Below are 18,365 nucleotides of genomic sequence, written 5' to 3' on the forward strand. Positions count from 1 at the left end.
CTGCACTCGCCGCCCGCCCTCGCGGGCTTGCGTTTTTGTGTGCGGCCACATTTTTTGTGTGTGTGGCTCATTCTCGTACACTTGGAAAAATGTTCTCTGGAAATGACAACTTGCTGAATCTAAACCGCTAATGCTGCACCGCAGGCTATTCACATGGCGCTGTAAAAGACTGCGGATAAATTCAAACTCCTGCGCCTAATTAAATCGGCTCGCAGATGCGAGCGCACAGGCGCTCTGTAATTTCGCCTCGGGTCAAAGGCTGCCTTCTCGGCCGGGAGACGAGAGTGCGAACGTGGCTCTACTAGCTGAGAGTAATAGCGAATTAATTTCTGTGGAAGGCTTAGTTGAATACATGCGAAATATAATTCGGGGGACTTTTCTCGGGGTAATTTGAGCGGAAATCTAGTGCTTCACAAATATTCGAGAAAACTGATTCTCATGAGCTCTTGCGACGTAGTTTTCCGCGAGTTTTTTCTATTGCTTCCTTTGTTGAAATTCGGTGTGTGACGTTTGTAAAATTAATTTCAGAACTATATTTCACTAAATGTTTCTATACCTGTTCAGTTTCTATAACTATTCCATCTACCACCCGCTTACACTTACCCTTCAGAAGCCATCACATCCAGAGAAGCGTTGGCGAAATACAGTTCAAAGACGCAATGTGAAGGGGATCACTATAAAATAGAAATGCACATGGCCGTGCAATATGAATGGGAACAACCAGTCTGCAAAAAATACGAGTTTGTTGTTACTTTTCACCAATTTCGAAAACCACTTTTACGTATTATGCACCAAGAGCAATACCTCTTAGAGACGGGCACTTTTGATCCTAATTAACTGGATCTTCATTTTAATCAGTTTATACGTCAGCATCTGTGCATTTACTTTATTCACTTGCTTTTTCTTCATAGGTTAGTGACAGCGAGAGCGTCAACGTTCGCTTCCCATTGTGCTTGAAACCTCAACTCCGCTTGGGGAATTGTGATCAAGCCAAGCAGTATCGGGCTCGGTTGCGCTGAAAGTGGCCTTGTAACCTCCAATCTGCACTGATTTCAATGAGAGTTTACTCAGTAAAAGTGCCCGCGGGAAAGGGACGTAAGAATTTTGAATTAACCAATAAATGAATGATCAAACATGCTGCCTTGCATATTTAACGACACAGTGCAACCAATAGGGCTAGTGCCGATTTGCCGCATGACATCGTTCGATCACTTGTACTTTTATGCTTTGCATATTGCAATCACTCAGTTCAGCTCTTGGGCGCGGCCGGGAAGCCACCATTGACCTTGAGCGCAACCACGTGACGTGACGTCACGACAGCCGGAGGAAAAGCTAGGCCCCAACTCGCGCGGTCGCGCGCGGCCGCAGCCGCCACCTGACTCCCGCTCCTCCCGCTAGGGGCGCTGCGCCGGCGCGTGACGTCACGGAGGAAAAGCTGGGCCCAACTCGCGCAGCCGCCGCCACCACCTGACTCCCGCTCCTCCCGCTAGGGGCGCTGCGCCGGCGCGTGACGTCTTGCCGAGAAAATCGAGTGCCGCCAAGCAATACCTCGCCCTCAAAAAAAAAAAGACCGCGCAATATGCAACGCATTCTTGGCTTAACCAAGCTAAGCGTTGGCATCTTTTTCTTCTCGTTTATTCGTTTACTCGCGAAGCACTATAACTTAGGACATGTACTTATGCAGTGCCTTTTTCGTAGTGTTTTCTTCTTCACTTCAATCTCTTAGTTGTGGCGGTGCGTCAACAATCCCGTTCATATTTAATTTCGGTTTGAAATTCTGAAAAGATATGATGGCTCCGCTTGCGTACTGACTTAAAAGAGGTAGGTATAGTTGAGAAGACGAGCCGCAAGAAAAACACGTTTCAGGAATATTTCAGGGAATATTCGTATTCACTTGTCATGAATTCCAAATGCGGTTCTGTAGCCAGCATGCATTCTTGGTGCAGAACATTAAGAATTCGAGAATATAGATAGGAGGCTCGGTTAGCGACATACATATATTCGACCAAAATACCGCTTTTCTGGATGCAAGCGTGTGCAGTTTCTACCGGAGTTAACTCTTAACTCTGTTTAAAGGGGCCACAGAACTAACGTATAAAAATACAAAACCGCGCGTTCAGCGAACAAGCTGCGCAAAGGAATCGCGAGTGAAAGCAGTGTAAATAAGTAAGCAGGATGGCGGGAAATCCTTGGCTGGTGAACGGAACGCCCCGAGCGGCAGAGTTTTCCGAGCGCTGATTGGAATTGAGTTCTGCCGCCATCTCGTTTCTAAACCTGTCGAAATGCGGAATTTTCTGGCCTGACTGCCAACGCCGCTGAGATTGGTGGGCGGCCTCCGTCTCCCTTTCCCTTCGTTCTTTCGCGGTTCCCGAACGAACGGCTTGTCTTCTCTTCCGTGCTCGATCACCCACTCAGTGGTGCTTTCTGTTTGAAAGAAAACCGCGTTTAAAATTCTTCGTTGTCAAAACAAGTGAAAGGTTTCGCTCAGATTGATGTGTTTGGGATTGTGTGTGTTGGTCGCTTTGCGCTGATCAATGTGAATTAGTTAAACCTGACGGGTGCAAAAGAAGTTTTCGAAGGAAGGTTGAAAGCTTAGTGCCGGGTGAGAGCACTTGTATTGAAAAATGGCGAAGACGGGTCTCGGGATGGTGTGCGCCTTTCCTTTTCTGCAAAGCTGCGTAAGTTGAGTGGACCTGAAGCTATCAAAGTGCTGTAGAAAAGCTGTAAAGAGAGAAAAGAGAAGATTATTCGATGAAGAATATTTACCGGACGATCAGGCACCTTGTGCGACAATTCTCTGAAAGCTGTTGGATTTACCTTCCACGTTTATTGAGGCGCTTTGATTCTAGTGAACACTTTTTTCCTAGGTTCAATTCAATTCAATTCTTAGGCTTCACAAACGTGACGGAATTTTTGGCAATGATGAAGGTGACCGGATGTGGGTGGGTGGTGTTTCTGGAGGTTGGCGATGGAATGGGAAGGTGGGTTGAGGGTGGCGGTGCGCCGTTTTTCTATATTAGGGGGAGTACGCCGAGACCTTAAAACGTGCACAAAAACCGAGGGCCACATAGGTGAAGCGTGTTAGGCACCTAATGCATGAGTTTTACATGTACGCTGTGTTTTGGCACTGGAATTAATTAATGCTCTTCTTTGGTTTCCCATAGGGTTACATCTCCTGGTGAAAACGTTCTTATGGTTATAAAGCATTGGAACAAAACCCTTTCACTGTGTCGTCACATGTCTGTACTGCATAACTAGTTATTCAGCGATGTCATGTTAAATCGTTAAGGGCAGAGGATGCCGGCTATAGAGTAAATCTAATGAAGGGATTGCCTCTTGGGTATAGGTTATTACGAGAGACAGGCCGTCCACCATTGCAGTTTTATAACAGTGGCGAATGAAGTTCTGGGCAAAAGAACGCACGAATGAGTATTTGCGCTCTGAGTACAAGCCAATTCTCTGAAGAAACTCGTTCTCGCTCTTGCAAATCAACTAAAACTTGCTCGTTCTTTTTTTTTTTTATCCTGTCTCCCGGTAATACTTCTCTCTAGGTTGACATCGCTCAAACGAGGCCTTTCCTGCCAGCCGACTGGCACTAATACATCTTCGTTTGGCTGTCTCCGAACGAAGCCAGGCGTAATGACTTTTCCTTTTCGACGCCAGTCTTGACGACCAGAATTCGTACTGACAGAAAAGTTTGACAGTGCTCCGGGCACTAAGACGTCTGCCTGGGAGTTTGCTCCAAGTCTAAGAAAAAAAATCAATTAATACTCGCGCCATACAATTTTGTCTCCCGTTCTGTGCGTTCAGTCGGCACCGTCGCTTTATTCGGCAGCTGGTGGGCCCCGTATTGAATTGGCGCTCCTTCGCCGGTGCATTGTCTCTGGCCGAAATTAATCAAGAACTTATTAGGCAGAAGCCATTGTTCTCGTCTCTGGAATTATAAGTTGGGTGACGTAAAACTGAACTCAAAAAGAGTTCACGTAAAAGAGTAGAATAGTAGTAACTTGCGCAACACGCTGAAAATCCGTCAGCAGTTCAGTTACGAAACTTCTGTTTCGTTGAGAATTTGCCTTGAGGAGTATGAAAAGCACGTGCATGCCTACGTTCCCCGCGATCACCCTTAGATATCACAGTTCTTTACCACAAGACCAATGGTAAAGAAGCTACGCAAGACATGGAAACAGAGTCATGATGAGTCTAGAGCGGAGAACGAACTTAACCAGCCTAATGAGCACTCGATGTTGCACTAGTTCGCACGTTTTTACGAATCAAGCAAACCAAAATACAAAAATGAAGCAACAGAAGCACGCAACAATTAGTTTCCTTATTTTAAAATACTTTGAAGAGGAAATTTGACTCTAGAAACCAGTTGTGACGTCTGCTGATCAGTGGGGAGAGATATGATGAAGGAATGACTGTGGGACGTGGAGATGCGGAGAGACGAAGATGACGGCTTCAGAGAGCATCACCTTCTAAATAAAGGAATGGGAGGGTGGGAGTTCAGTTCTCTCTTTTTTTCTCCGAAATTTGCTGAACAGTTTAGATTTTCATTTTATATACATGTCAGTTGTTATCAGCATAGCGGAGACATTATCACCTTCGCACAATCGAAGTTCTGGAAGGGCAAGTGGACATTCTTTGTTCCACCTACGTTGTTCGTTTTAGGGGCTTTTCCTCTTTAGGAGTCCAAACGGTATAACAGGGCCAGAGAGCCTTTACTTTCCGTTTTATCACATACCTTCGTATACCACTAATCGCAGAGAAAGTATGCAAGCGTATGCTGATCTTGCAAGCGTAATTTCTTCCGGTTGGTGATAACAAAAAGTCGCATACAGCACGCACTTCAGCGTGATTCAGCTTGAACCAGGTACCTGCCGCGATTTTCTCTCTACAGACAGTCACAGAAGCAAATAAAAATAAGAAGGATGCTAATCACAGGCTTGATGGAATCAAAATATTGTGCTCGAAAAGAAGACGCCAAAAATGTCGTGTATGTGGCTGCGTGACTGACATTTTCTTAAGAAATAAAAATCACAATGACAAATTATGGTATCCTATATTTCTGAATAAAAACATTTCGACCCCACTTAACGAAGCTTGGACAAGATGAATCGGCAAGTAGCTATCGATGCTTCCTTAGCTGCTACTTGTAGACAAAGAACCGACTGTAACGAACCGAAATATGCCACTTCTGCGCTATCGACTCGCAGGCGTTGCGTAATATTGAAGCGCCTGCCTTTGCAATAGTTTTTGTGCACTTCTCGTTTGGACAAATCAAATAAAAGCAGCTTTTGTCTCCATACCTACTTTCACTAGCACTCGCGAACAGGTTGTATATTTGCGTACTCTGCGCTACAGCTTTTAATTTTAATGGCGACGTCAATACCAGTCAGACAGCATGCTGTTCCTTCTAATTAAAGAAGACCTGCAGTACAGCGCCATACTTTGCTTCGCAGAATGCTTTCATTGAAATGACATTCTCGGAGGTTAATATCCAGAGAGCACGTTCTCGGGTGTGTCGCTTAATTAAAATGCTGCGTGTATATTGAACTGTGTGTCACGATATGCAAATTAAGAGAGCAAGACACCGTCTTTGGTAAACGACACCGTGTACAGATCATGAAAGGGCTGACTCCATTCGCGCACAGCCCTTATCATGTAGGTTCAATGAAGGCAGGAAAAATGTAAAAGATCTTGCACTGCGAGCTTACTGGCCTGCGTAATCATAATGCCAAATATTTGCTTCAGCATGACCTGACATGGAATAGTAATGCAGTTCGCTTCTTGCTTTGTACATCACTTTGTCTCGAGGTAGGAACTTCGAGAGTATTCGTAATTCGTGCCACGAAAACAGGAATCCAGCCCTTCGTTCTTATCCCAGCGGTGAAACGCTGATAATATGGATGCACCTAGAGCGTGTGAATTCCCGAGACACAGGAATAATTGACTACGAAGGAAATTGCAATATTTTATTCTGACATCGCTAACACAGCCCCACCCATGTCTTCAAGGTAAACATGACGCGTTTTGAGCTTAAGTTCACTCAATCCATAAAAGTCTCTAGGTCACCTCGTCGCTTAGAGTACGAGTGAGCACGGAATGCACTTTTTGACGCGCAAGTTTTACTTAAGTACTTTTTATAATCAACATTCTTTAATTGACTGCAACCATATGTAATGCCCGAAAAGGCCCTTGCGGTACATAAAGAAACAATAAATAGACACTAAAGAGGCACAGTCTCTAGGATTCGTCATAAAGACTTTAATGGGCCTTGGCCAGGTGTTCTGGTAGAAGGTGAATCTGAAAATAACAAAAACATACAGATGGAACAGCGTTACATGCGCTTAAAACTCGTTGCGAGGCAAGTCGGTGCATCGCTTGCAGAAGGTAAAGCGTAACAAAACAACAACACATAGAAGCGCGTGTCTCGTTGCGACCAAGCGTGGACTGTTAATTTGTTCCGCTTAATCTTCTAAAAGATATGCAGCAACTTGTAGGTGTTCCAGCAGCACGATATGTTGCTCTCATAAGACGCCTTCTTCCGGCCGGGCAACCCTGCTCACTGTTCCTCACTGCTCGCGTTTCTTGACGCACCACAGTGCCCGCCCCCATGTCTTTGTTCTTATGCACGTGTGTGGTAGCATAAAGCTGCAGTCGCCGACGTCGTCGATCACTTTTATGCCCAGGCGTCAAACCTGCCAGCGCTCCGTACCTAGAAGATGCTTTTGTGCTTGACGCTAATCTGATCCCATCCTACGTGCGCGGTACGACTGCGCGCGTACCGAAGAGCTGAACGAACGTACCAGACGTGAATAAAGAAAGAGGCGGATGATGACTGCGCCTTAATTAGGTTTTCATTTCGTTTACGTCAGTGTGGTAAAACGAATGCACCCTGCTCACATTAACGCGAAGGATGGCAGATACAACGTCGACGATGATAATGATGATTAACGCGGTTCGTCTCTTCGTCAGTGTGGTAGGCAACAGCAATTGATTCTAACGCAGCAACAGATACCAGTGCACAGTTAAAGTGGTGTAAACTGCTGTCAGGGCACCATGGCTAGATGGTAGTATACCGCCTGATACAAACTCTAATTTTAACCCATTGTGCGCGTCGTTACGGTGGCGCGTCATAAACACAAGTATAACAGCAGCGGGAGAGGTGTCTAAAGCGTTAGACGTCAAAGCTGCTCGCTTTGCACCGTTGTTCCAGTCGAACTTGGAAGTGTCGAAAAGTTCTTTTTTTCGTAGGTACAATTTGGATCCAAGTTGAAACTTTGGAAGTTGTTGGTGTCAATGTTAGTTTCTGTGATAGTTTCAGGCTCAAGATTGCTACAATTTTGTGAAGATTGGCAAGAATGAAAGTTCAAAGTAATTTCATTCTTTAAGACAAAGAAATGCCAGCCAGCTTTCTACTGGATGAACAATGCATGCTGCAATGATTATACCGTTTCCGGAAAATAACTTTTCCAAAAAACAAAAAATAGCGCACAAAACCCATGCAGAAGTTAATCCAGAGCCCGTCTGATTTTAAGTGGCGGCGAAATCTCCAGAACATCCTTGTTAATAGCAACATGCATCACTATTCATCCCTCTGCCCTCCCTGTTCCTCGTTCACTATTTATGCGAACACGCTACACCATGCAAGAGGCTCAATAAGATTTGCGGCAATACCGATTAGGACGACTGGCGACTGCGAGCACGCTTGTTTTGCTTTCTCGCATAACGCACTCCTGATCATCTTTCCTACAAACATGGGAAATGCATTAGCTGAAGCGAATACGCCTTTGCGTGATGTTGTTCGCCTGGCAGCCTTGAACATGTTGCTTCACACTCCGCTCCTCGTTGTCCTCACGCCCATGTGCAGGCATAAGTTTCGATTCGGTCGTTTGTATAAGTGCGCCATTTGGCGGAGTCGTTCAATCCTCTAGGCATTTTGAGCAGACGTGGTGAATTCGCGCGAACACTCCCTATCTGATCATGTTCCCGGCGATGGAGTTCGCCAATGGCCTTCGCCTGTTTCAGTGAACCCACTGTGGCCCTTAATGTGAAAGTCCTGTTAATTTATTAATGCAAGACCATTATATCGCTCTCTCACATCAGCAAAAAGTATCCACATATTTATACGCACGATTACGTTATTCTTTGAAGAGAAAAGTGTAAAAGTGTGATTGCGACAGGTAGTGTGGGAAAAAAGTGTTGCGTTGAGAAAAATTTCGTTAATGAGTTGTAATTAGTTAATTAATGAAACGCGAAAAAACGTAAAAAATACATTGAGAGCTCAAAATAACCATGGACTTCGATGTATTAGATGGACGTCAGAACAGCCACGGACGTCGATATAGTATGTGGACGTTTTGCTTTCGCATTGCTTCAGCGCGGGTCGCCGCAGCGATCTCAAGAGTTTCTCAAAGAAGTCATCGCAACTGAGAGCGTAATGTGTTGACGGCATGGATGCACACAATGAGCACATCACTTCTGGCGCTTGTTATAAATGCGTTTAATAGCTTTACTAAGTAATTCTGATGAACGAAGTGCCCATTCTGCGCGCACACTCAAAATTTTCTGGCAGGGTTTGGCCTAATAGAGAAGCTAGAAGCATCAAGTTGATGTGAGCGCTCTTGCACGAGCCGGGTACGGTTACCTGTTAGTGCCTCACTGAGAAAGAATATCCGGTGGTTTAAGTCAAGTATTCTCAATCAGACTTCAGTGGTTACAGCCTCAATTGGTTACACCTGTGCTATGGTAAAGCAGCACGCCTGAGACGTCTAACTTAACCTAGGAATTTATGTTATGACACGTTACTGACGTTTCCCTTTTGTGCCTGAGCCGGAACGAGCACCACGCTTGAACTGTCAAATGCCAGCCCGCCGGCCATGCTAGTAATGCCCTTCTTCGGTGATAGGCATATGCCGAATAGAGCGAGTTAGTTTGAAGTTTTAAAAGTATTTATTTGAAGTGTGTCTCATACACTTCAGGAAGGAGGCCAAAAGGCGAGGTGCCTGACGAGGGCCTTCCTCCCTGGGGTAAGCAAACTGCATTCGGCACATACACACACAAAATAAACAAATACAATAAATGTAGCGGTCGCCATTACACTTGCTGGCATGTTAAAAGAAAAACAAAGGAAAAACTGTAGAACAATGTTAAGGTATCTTTAAAGTTGTTAAGATGCGTGCTGTTGGGTTACAGGGAATTATAAAAAGGAAAAAAATATATACAATCATGTTAACTGTTATCAATTTACAATATGTCAAAGGATGTACCGGTTAGTCATGTAGTCAACAGTGCAATCACTTTTCTCTTGTATATTTTTTGAGTTCTGCATTGATGGAGGAGGTCATGAAAATTTCTGTTTTCATTCAAAAAGGGAGTCATTTGATATCTAATCGTTTGGAATCCGCAATTTGTTCTTGCTTTTGGTGCTGTTATTGTCATGTGTCGAAGGGGATATGGGTTTTGTGGTAGTTCTGGTGTTGCAAAAAAAATTAGTTTCAAGATGAAATCTGTTATATGTTTCAAGTGCTAGCCGAAGAGTTTTTAACTGAAAAATTGTCAGTAAACCCAAGCTGTTCCACCACGGGTTCGTGCTATCCAAGTAGCCTAGATTAGCAATTGCTCGTATGGCCTTTTTCTGTAGTAAAAACAAAGAATTTAAATTAGTCTGTGTTGAGTCTCCCCATATCAGTAAACAATAGTGAAGATGTGAATGAATTAAACTGAAATAAAGTTGCTTTTTGAGCCATAATGAGTTGGTGCAGTATGAACATTTGCCTGTCTTAGATCGCGTGGACTCCGGTGGCCGACATGGAGCCCCTACTGCAGTTTGTGTTAATGACATGCGTTGTGTTGTGTTGTGTTGGGTTTAATGGCGCATATCAATGACATGCGTCGGTGTGTGTGCTCAACAAATGAATTTCGCGTGCGTCTACTCACCGCGATGCGAATTCCAGCCAGTGTGTGTGTGTATGCGCGCGTGCGTGCGTGTTTGCGTGCGTGTGTGCGAATGCGTGCGCGAGCGTGTGTGTGTGCGTGTGTGTGTGTGCGTGCGTGCGTGCGTGCGTGCGCGCGTGTGTGTGTGTGTGTGTGTGTGTGTGTGTGTGTGTGTGTGTGTGTGTGTGTGTGTGTGTGTGTGTGTGTGTGTGTGTGTGTGTGTGTGTGTGTGTGTGTGTGTTGCGACAGCGGTTAAGTCACGGCAATAGTATTAGGGGAAAGTAATTTCTCATAAAGAATTAGCGGTAACGATGTGTCTTAGATTTTTTTTGTTCTTTGCATTAAAACGAAAGAAAAATAAGGCACTGAAGCAAAGTAGCTGCAATCACAGCTACTGGTTTCACTCTTCGACACCAACCATTGATAACGCCAGTCAGGAACTCCCTGGTGGTCATTACTTCTAGGCAGAGCACTCCAAGTGACACTATGGCATAAAGTATTGGAGTTCCTTTTCAGCAACGATTTAACATTACAAAGCATGAGCCGGCGGGTTAACCTGCATGAAGACAGCAGGACTCTTAATGACGAGAGCTCCACCCTGTGGTAAATGGTTTCACGTTCGTACAGTGGCCGCTTGACCTGTCTGTCGCGTTACAGAGCCTAAGCGCTATTTCATTACACCAGGACAGGCTTGCAACACATATGCTCTTCGTACTCGGACACCAGTCGTTTCACACAAGGTCAGTGCAAGGGCTGCAGGTAGATTTGCTTAACAGATTTGCTTCTTCCAAACTGACAATATAGCTCTATGCGCAGAAATAACCGTAAGCCCCAGTTTAGCCAGAAAAAGGAATTGTTTTCGCTTGAACGCAAAATTAGTTTGGGGCAGAAATTGCACGAATGCAATGAATACTGCAACGGAGAAGATAAAAAGAGGAAAGCATATGCTGCGATTGCATAATCTCTCAGAAAAATGCAAAAGAAACAACGAAAGAAACACTCCTTCTTTCCACAAGTCACGCACTTTTTTTTAGAAGAAAGTTAGGCTTTATTCGTCCCCAAAAAATATACAAAATATCATAAATGTACAGACGATGGTCCCAAAGTCAAAGACTGCACCGGGACCCTCGATAAATCAATAATACAAGAAATGGCTACAGCATAGTTAGCGGATAAATACAAAATATAGAAAATATCAAACGATTACTTCACAAAAACAAGGTCAAAAATCACAATAACGCAGGTAATATACTTATTTCATAATAACTGATTTTTGACAAAGTAACCAAGCAGTGCCAAAACATTGTTTTAAGGAAAACAAAAAAGGCACAGTACAGTCCGGCTCAAATAGCAGTGAAGTCCTTGTTAGTCTCCTATTAATATTTTCTTGTTTAGCTTACAATTGATTGCTTCTATGATTTCAGAGCTTTGTAGAAGCATTTGTTTTCATTTATGGGGTTTGAAGTACTCAAGGCAACAAAGGCTGCGAGGGACGACGTAGCTGAGGGCTTCGGATACTTTCAACTGCCTGGCGTTCTTTAACGTGCACTTATATCGCAAAGTACACGCCATGGCCGGGATCGAACCCGCGTCTTTCTGCTCAGCAGCAGAGCACGATGTCCATAGATCCACCTCAGACACGTTTTACAGGCCTTATAGAAAGGAAATGTCGAATAGCTTGGGAAGCACAATTTCAGTCTTTAATAAACTTCAATAAGGAATATCGTTAAGCTTTTTCACCAATAACTAGCTTTGGCGCTCTTCGTTTTTACCGGCAATCAAATGTCACTGAAGCTGAGAAGTGGTCATGAATGTGTTTTAGCATTCCCGGTACTACCAAGGAGTGATCTGATATTTGGACATCAGAACAGGCGCCGCAGTTTGGGGGCCTTTGCGTAACAAGAAAGAGGAGCTGCGTAGTTTTTCTTTAATAGATAGCATACTTGCGACCCTGCTTCTTTTCTTTTGTTTTTGTTCTTTAAACAAAAATATCTCGTAGCTAAACATTCAGCCAAGCAGGAATTTTAAAATTGATAGGTAGTGAATGCACAATGGGAAGGTGCATTGACTTTTCGTTGCGTGTTGTGTTTTAAATATTATAATACAACTTTGACTACGTAAACATCGACGTTATTTTAGGCAGTCTAGATGGGCGTTTAAACAGTAGTCGATGTCATCAACGGAATCTGACTACTTGATTCCTGTCTCTTCAAAAAGAGCAAAAACGAACAAAGAAATGTTTTGTGCGGGAAGCGTATTGTGAGAAATAGGGAATAATTTTCATTTCTTGCGCTGAGTTAGTGCGCAGATAATCCGCTCGTATTTGCACGGTTAAAGGAATGATTTTTTTACTGTCCAGCATGCTAAATCTCCAGATTCATATCTAGAGAAAGGAATCAGTGCTATCGCTGTACCACGCTCTTTGCAGAGAACAAGGAGTGGAAAGAAGAAGATTCAGTGCTTACTAAGCATGTTTTTTAATTCCTTGATTCACATGAATTCTGAAAAAACGGTGCTTACGTACGATGCAGACAGGTCAAAGCACTCACGCCAGGGGGCCTATCCGCCTCCCCATATTGCCTTGGGCGACGCTCAACAAGCATTCTCCGTTCATGTGCTTATGTTTTTTCGTGTCAGCGCCGCATTGTTGTCGTCTGTAGCCTGGAGCGTCGCCAGCTAGAGCTCCATTTATCACGCCAGAGGTGTGGGCGAGCCTGAATTTTTGCGGTAGCTTTCCTTTTGTTTCTTTTTTGCAGGGTATCTAATGGGAACGCTCGCACGTCGCCTTTAGATTTTTTTCCCCAGACACCACGGATGAAAGCTACTCACATAGGGATGCTTCGGCAGCGTCATGGCGTTTTGAGCTGATGCATATTTTTAAGCTGTGTGGGCCTATCACATGTATCGGCATCGACCAGTCTCCTCTGTATATTCCAGCGCGAGATATTCCCAATATTCTGCCCAGTTGTTTTCTTGCAAAAGGATGCGCCGATTTCAAGCACTACAGACATCCCCACTCTAAACTACGCACCAATTTACAGCCCTTAAATCACGATCAGTATGAAGTACCGGACTTCGGACGAAAAGGTCACGTGCCAAGTTACGTGTCGATTATCAAGCAGCAGACCCAGGCCCTCCTCACATTGCCCCTCTATGGTCTCCTAGCGACAAAGGTTTCTTTTTTTTTCTTCCCCTGGAGCACTGTTGCTGGCTGGGGCGTTCGAAACTGGGTTCGCCCTCGAAAAGGCGCAGTGAGGTTCGCGGAGGTTCATACAAGCGCACCTCCTTGAGGAAACCGACGCCGACCGGCCGGGGAACGCTTGCACCCATTTTCATCGGTGGGTGTCCGGCGGTGGGTTTCGAACCAACCACCTCCCGCAGCCGAAGCGGACGCCCAAACCACTCGGCCACTAGTCCCTTCTAGCTAGGCAGGTACTCCACCCAACTGCACGAGCATAAAGGAAATGGACAGCCAAAGGCAGCGGACATTACCACACCAGCCATGTCGTTCTCTTGACACGAAAGTAAAATATTCTAGTTCCGCGTGAAAAAAAAAAAAAACGCGCTCACAATAATAAAAAGAAAACGAAAATACCACTGTTGCCACACTTAATATTTGCACTTCTAGATTCGCGAGCAGTCGGCGGCCAGAAACAGATCAGAATGAGATATTCTTCTTTTTCTTTTCTTTTTGGCCAGCGAACCTGCGCTATCCGCGTACGGCGTGGAGCCAGTGACGTTGAGTGACGTGGGGTTACGTTCGCTTCCGTATTCAGCACTTTTGTTCGTCTCAATCCTGCTCAAGTAGAGAGAAGGCAGGAGGGTGGAATTGTGCACAATACAAGAATATAATCAAAGAGGCATCGAGGTAGAGCCTCAGTAAGCTAGCCAACATTTGCACAAGAGGATTTGCCTTCGTCTGGGCCTTTGAGGGTAGTCTACGATCTGTATCATCCTTACAACACCCTACATTCTAATGGAAAGTGTTTATTAAGCAGTGCAATGTCCATTCTGCGTCCACATTTATTTCAGGGAATCAAATGGGTCAAGCTGCTGCCATTGTGACTCTGAAGAATGGTTGGGTTCAAGAGGGCTTGAAGGTTTCTTATGAACCCTTACGCAGCTGTATACAATACGGCGCTAAATAATACTGTCCCTCTGATAAGAGCTGCGTGCAATTATCTTTATTCTGCGCACCGAAAGGTGTTGAGTACAAAGTAAAATCTTTATCACTAAGACAGCGCCACTGGCTGTAATGGAGGGGTTTAGGGGTTGGAGTTTTGGGCAAACGACTTTTAAAGGTGTGAAGTAGTTCGAAGTGTACGTACATTAATGAAATTTTCAATTAAACTACAAATGTAACATATGCAGCTAAAACATTTCCCCTGCTTCTTCACATATGAGTGCTTGTTACTATAGTTATACGAAAGCATAAAAAGTTGATAAGTTATTACTAATTACTAGTAAAATCACAAAAACTACCAGATTTAGTTATTTCTATATTTTTATGACTCTAAATAAAATTTTCTGTTAGTAATTATAATTATGCACTGAAGAAGTCCTGGTAATTCGCGCGTACAAAAACATGAATACGGGAAATTTTCCCCGTAGTGTCTGAGGTCGAGCAGTTTTTTCCGTGTCAGTATGCTGGAACGCGTAAAAAATCAAGAGTCATGAAGTTTCATTTAGGATAAAGAATGATGTAGGGAAGTTCTACCAATGTTTTAAAGGCTTAGCTGCGACTGCTTCACCTTAACCTTCACCTGGCGTTTCCGCTTTTCGCAGACGCAACACCAGCAACACCCGGCCCTGGTATCGAGAAACGGACAGCATCGAGCGCAACCAGCGTGCTCGGCGCGCTTACGAGGCGCTGATGGTGGTGCAGACACGGATCCCGGAGTCGTCCGAGTTCTCGCACTTCAAGCAAGCCCTGCAGGAGACTGCGCGCAAGGAGTTCGAGTACGACTACAACACGGACGAGGTGAGGGGCGGCGCCGGCTCTCCACACCCTTCACCACCTCGCCCTCACTGCACCGATCCATTCACCGACATTTCCCTGGTCTGTAATCAGGCGGCCGCTAATGGCTGTAATTAAAGTGGGCGCCTGTCACGTTCGAAAGGCAGCTTAAGAGCTGACGGCTCCAAGTGATCGTTATGCGCCACAGGTAGGTTTTTCTTAATTCTTGTTTTTTTTTTTAGCACTGTTCGCTGTAATTTCAACGCCGTACTTGTGTAGTAAATTCCCATACCTGGTTGTCGTATATTTGGATAGTGACGCTTTACTCCGCCAAAAGTTTACGCGGGGGTGTTCAACTGAGTAGCTTTTTATGCGTACCAAGAGGTATTTGGGAAATTCTACAGGTTACGTATGAATTCTTAGCAAGAAGAGTCAGCCTGCGTACTTTCAGAACACAAAGTATCCGTTTTATGTGAAGAGTATTGTGTCGCATCGTTGTAATCCGAAGAGGCAGAAAAACAGCATCGAGTCTAACAATGGCAGTACGTGGTAGTTTATTGCAGCCTTCACGTTAAAGTGATTCCGGCAGAAAGGAAATGAAAGGAAAGGTTCAGAGCCAAGTAGGAAATCCTTGAGCGTCACCATTTTCTCTCACTTCCTGCATCCTGAGCGCCACGCTCTTCAAAATATGCGGGAAGAAGCAAAAGAATAAAGACCGAAACAAAACATGAAAACCGTCTTCACGGTACAATGGTCCCGGATCCTTTAGCTCAAAAGGAAAAAGTAAATAAGAAGCGGATGAATATCTACAAAATGCCTCGTTCGATTGTCGCTAGCGTGCCTATCCCAACAGCGTGACTTGATCTACGCTTCTGCCTCCATATTGTTCTTTTGCATCATATACTACCCACTTACGCTACGCTGCTTTTCTTCTCCCATATGGTCTCGCGACTTAAAGAAAGGCATGCATGGCGCGGCTTAGACGCTGCATACAACTGCACTGCCGCTGAGCAGCTCTTTCTGGGTTCCCTTTCAGAGCGAGCGCGCTCCGTGATATCGATCCCGAAGCAGCACCCCTGCCGAGAGGCAGCCGCCTTTCACTTTTTCCTCGGCCCGCTCTACTTTGTCATGCTCGTTTCCCGGAGCTGACTAACCCTCCTCCTCGTTCCCTCACTCTTCCCGTTACGATCGCCAAGTTTCTGCCCCTACTTACGGAGCTAGCCTTTTTGTTATCTCTTTATCACTCCTTCTTATAATTGTTCTGTGCTGTCTGGAACCGATTCACAATTACCACCTTCTACTTCACGCTCCCTCCTCCTTTCCCTTCCACGGTCGAAGCGAAAGACTCTTCTTTCGTATGCTTGAATGGAGCTTCTCACCGGAGTCGCTTCTTTCGCCGCCGCCATCTCTTCCGCACTTCCCCTTCCCCAATCTATTCCCGCCCCGGCCCTTGTCTACGTTAGAGCCATTCTTTTCATCCTCGTCCTCCTCCTCTTCCCGGGCACTACTTTCCTGCTGTTCAGGAACCTTCTCTTTGTGTTCGTGGTCGCTGTCTACACCTCTTGTCCTGTCCCTGCGAGAAGAAAAAGAGTAAAGGACAGGCCAACGCTCCGCCCTGTATCTGGGTCGTTCCATTTGGCGCTGCTAGTGCAGATTCGCTTGCGCTGATTCACTCCGGGAGGGCACGCTCGTTGTTGAGAGGACATGGGGCGCTGAGCGAGAACGAGATGAGTGGGTGGAGAGGGTTAACTGCCAAAAGATTTTCGCCACTTGAAACCATTACTAACCTAACCTACGGGCGCCGAGAAGTAGGAAAAGTTGCTGTTGTTGATAGCGGGCGTTGACGATTGTTCTACCAGGCTAAGGTTCGTGAATTGTGAACGACAGTGAATTGCGGTTTGTCTTTGATATCAAATTATGTAGTTTATATGTTACGCTGCATTCTCGGGACATAGATACCGTTAGTTATGTTCCTCTACTTTCTATTGTCTGGACACACGCGACGCGTCTACAGATATTAATGTAAGGCTTCCATTTTTCGAATACGAATCTACCCTTCATGAAAAAATTTCAATTGGTCTGAAATATACCCTGTAATATATCCAGAAGTACTTGTCAGCTAACTCTATAATGCCTTGTTTGTGCGGAAACACTGAAGACGATAATTATCAGACATATATTTGCAGGCAAACTGTGAAGTGCTGCTACAAGAAGCTTAAGCTTGAGTCGCACTCTAATAATGTAATTATTTGTCGAACTTTGAAAAGCATATATTTAAAGTTTATTTTAAGCACAGATTATGTCCTTTACATCAAGCAAACGAATTCATCTCAACCTTATCGCAGGAAAAGAGAAAATGTAACATCCGAAAGCCATTAAGCACCACTTATCGACACTCTTCAGTGGAAGATTTCACCTTAGTTCTGCCGCTAACAAACGGTTTCGCCAAAGGGAAGTCAAATTCACACCAAAATACAACAATTTTTATTGGGATAACATGCTTTGTTCTTCAATGCCCGCAGCAGACTCAGCTGATAACACGACTATCGCGGTTAGTGGCCAATTGAGCAGTGTCGTGGCCAAACTATTCGCATTTCTAATTTTAGTGTATAACTGCTGTCTCAGTAGCATTACCCAGAACCGTCCCTGCCAGGTGCAAACTAAACATATGTATTCAGCATTTTATATAACTTCTACTAAAACACAGATCGAGAGAGCTGCCTAATCTGGCCACACAGCAGATGAACACAAACCAAACATTCCTTCCACATTTCTATTTCTGTGGGTATGAGGAGAACAAAACTTGCAAATACATTGGGGAACTGATTCTTGAGGCATACTATATATTCGACATTTTCTACTGGCGCAACTTCCAGCCAAACAGCAGCCTGTAGCACTGGATGGACATTTTCTTGAAGCAAACAATTTATAGTTTATTACTGCTTTAAATAATATTAAATTACTCATACAGGAGCTTCACAAAGGAAAAGCATGGTCGTACAGCTCAGCTTAGGCGCGTTTAATTCCGAGTATAGTGGACAATACGTCCTAACTACCAGTGTTTCGTTTTCTGCATGCTGATATCTGGAGGTGGCTTAACCGCAACCGCCGCCACTTAGAATAAATGCGCTTTCACTAGAATTAACACGGTTCTCTGTCCTATTATTTGCACTGATTTAACATAAACACGCTTGGGCTGCGGGCATTAAATAATTTGGCGGACCTTGATATAATAAGTGCGGCATTTAAATTCGCTGACCGGTAGTGTTATTCATGGGCTCGAGGACTCAAATGAAAGGAAACCTACAGCGGTGTTAAGAACGTTTTTTTTTTCCTCTTCTGGGGTGGTGGGTAATGTACTGGGATGGGTTTAGGACAAAAGTTGTGTTAGGGGCAGGTGTTCCGATTATTCTTTCTGTCTGTGCGCTGCAAGAGGTTATTATTAACAAAAGTCACCATTCCTACGCTCCTG

General features: G+C 44.6%; 1 protein-coding gene across 1 annotated transcript in view; it reads left to right on the forward strand.

Moving 5' to 3' along the window:
* Positions 1–18,365, forward strand: part of LOC149340431 (atrial natriuretic peptide receptor 1-like) — a 238,511-nt gene that overhangs the window by 126,971 nt on the left and 93,175 nt on the right. The window contains exon 3 of the mRNA XM_089549200.1: positions 14,722–14,917. Coding sequence (XP_089405326.1) covers positions 14,722–14,917 — 196 coding nt within the window. The remainder of the gene's footprint in view (positions 1–14,721; positions 14,918–18,365) is intronic.

This window comes from Amblyomma mixtum, chromosome 6 (genome assembly GCF_055824585.1).
Source record: "Amblyomma mixtum isolate Tamu chromosome 6, ASM5582458v1, whole genome shotgun sequence".
Lineage (NCBI taxonomy): Eukaryota > Metazoa > Arthropoda > Arachnida > Ixodida > Ixodidae > Amblyomma > Amblyomma mixtum.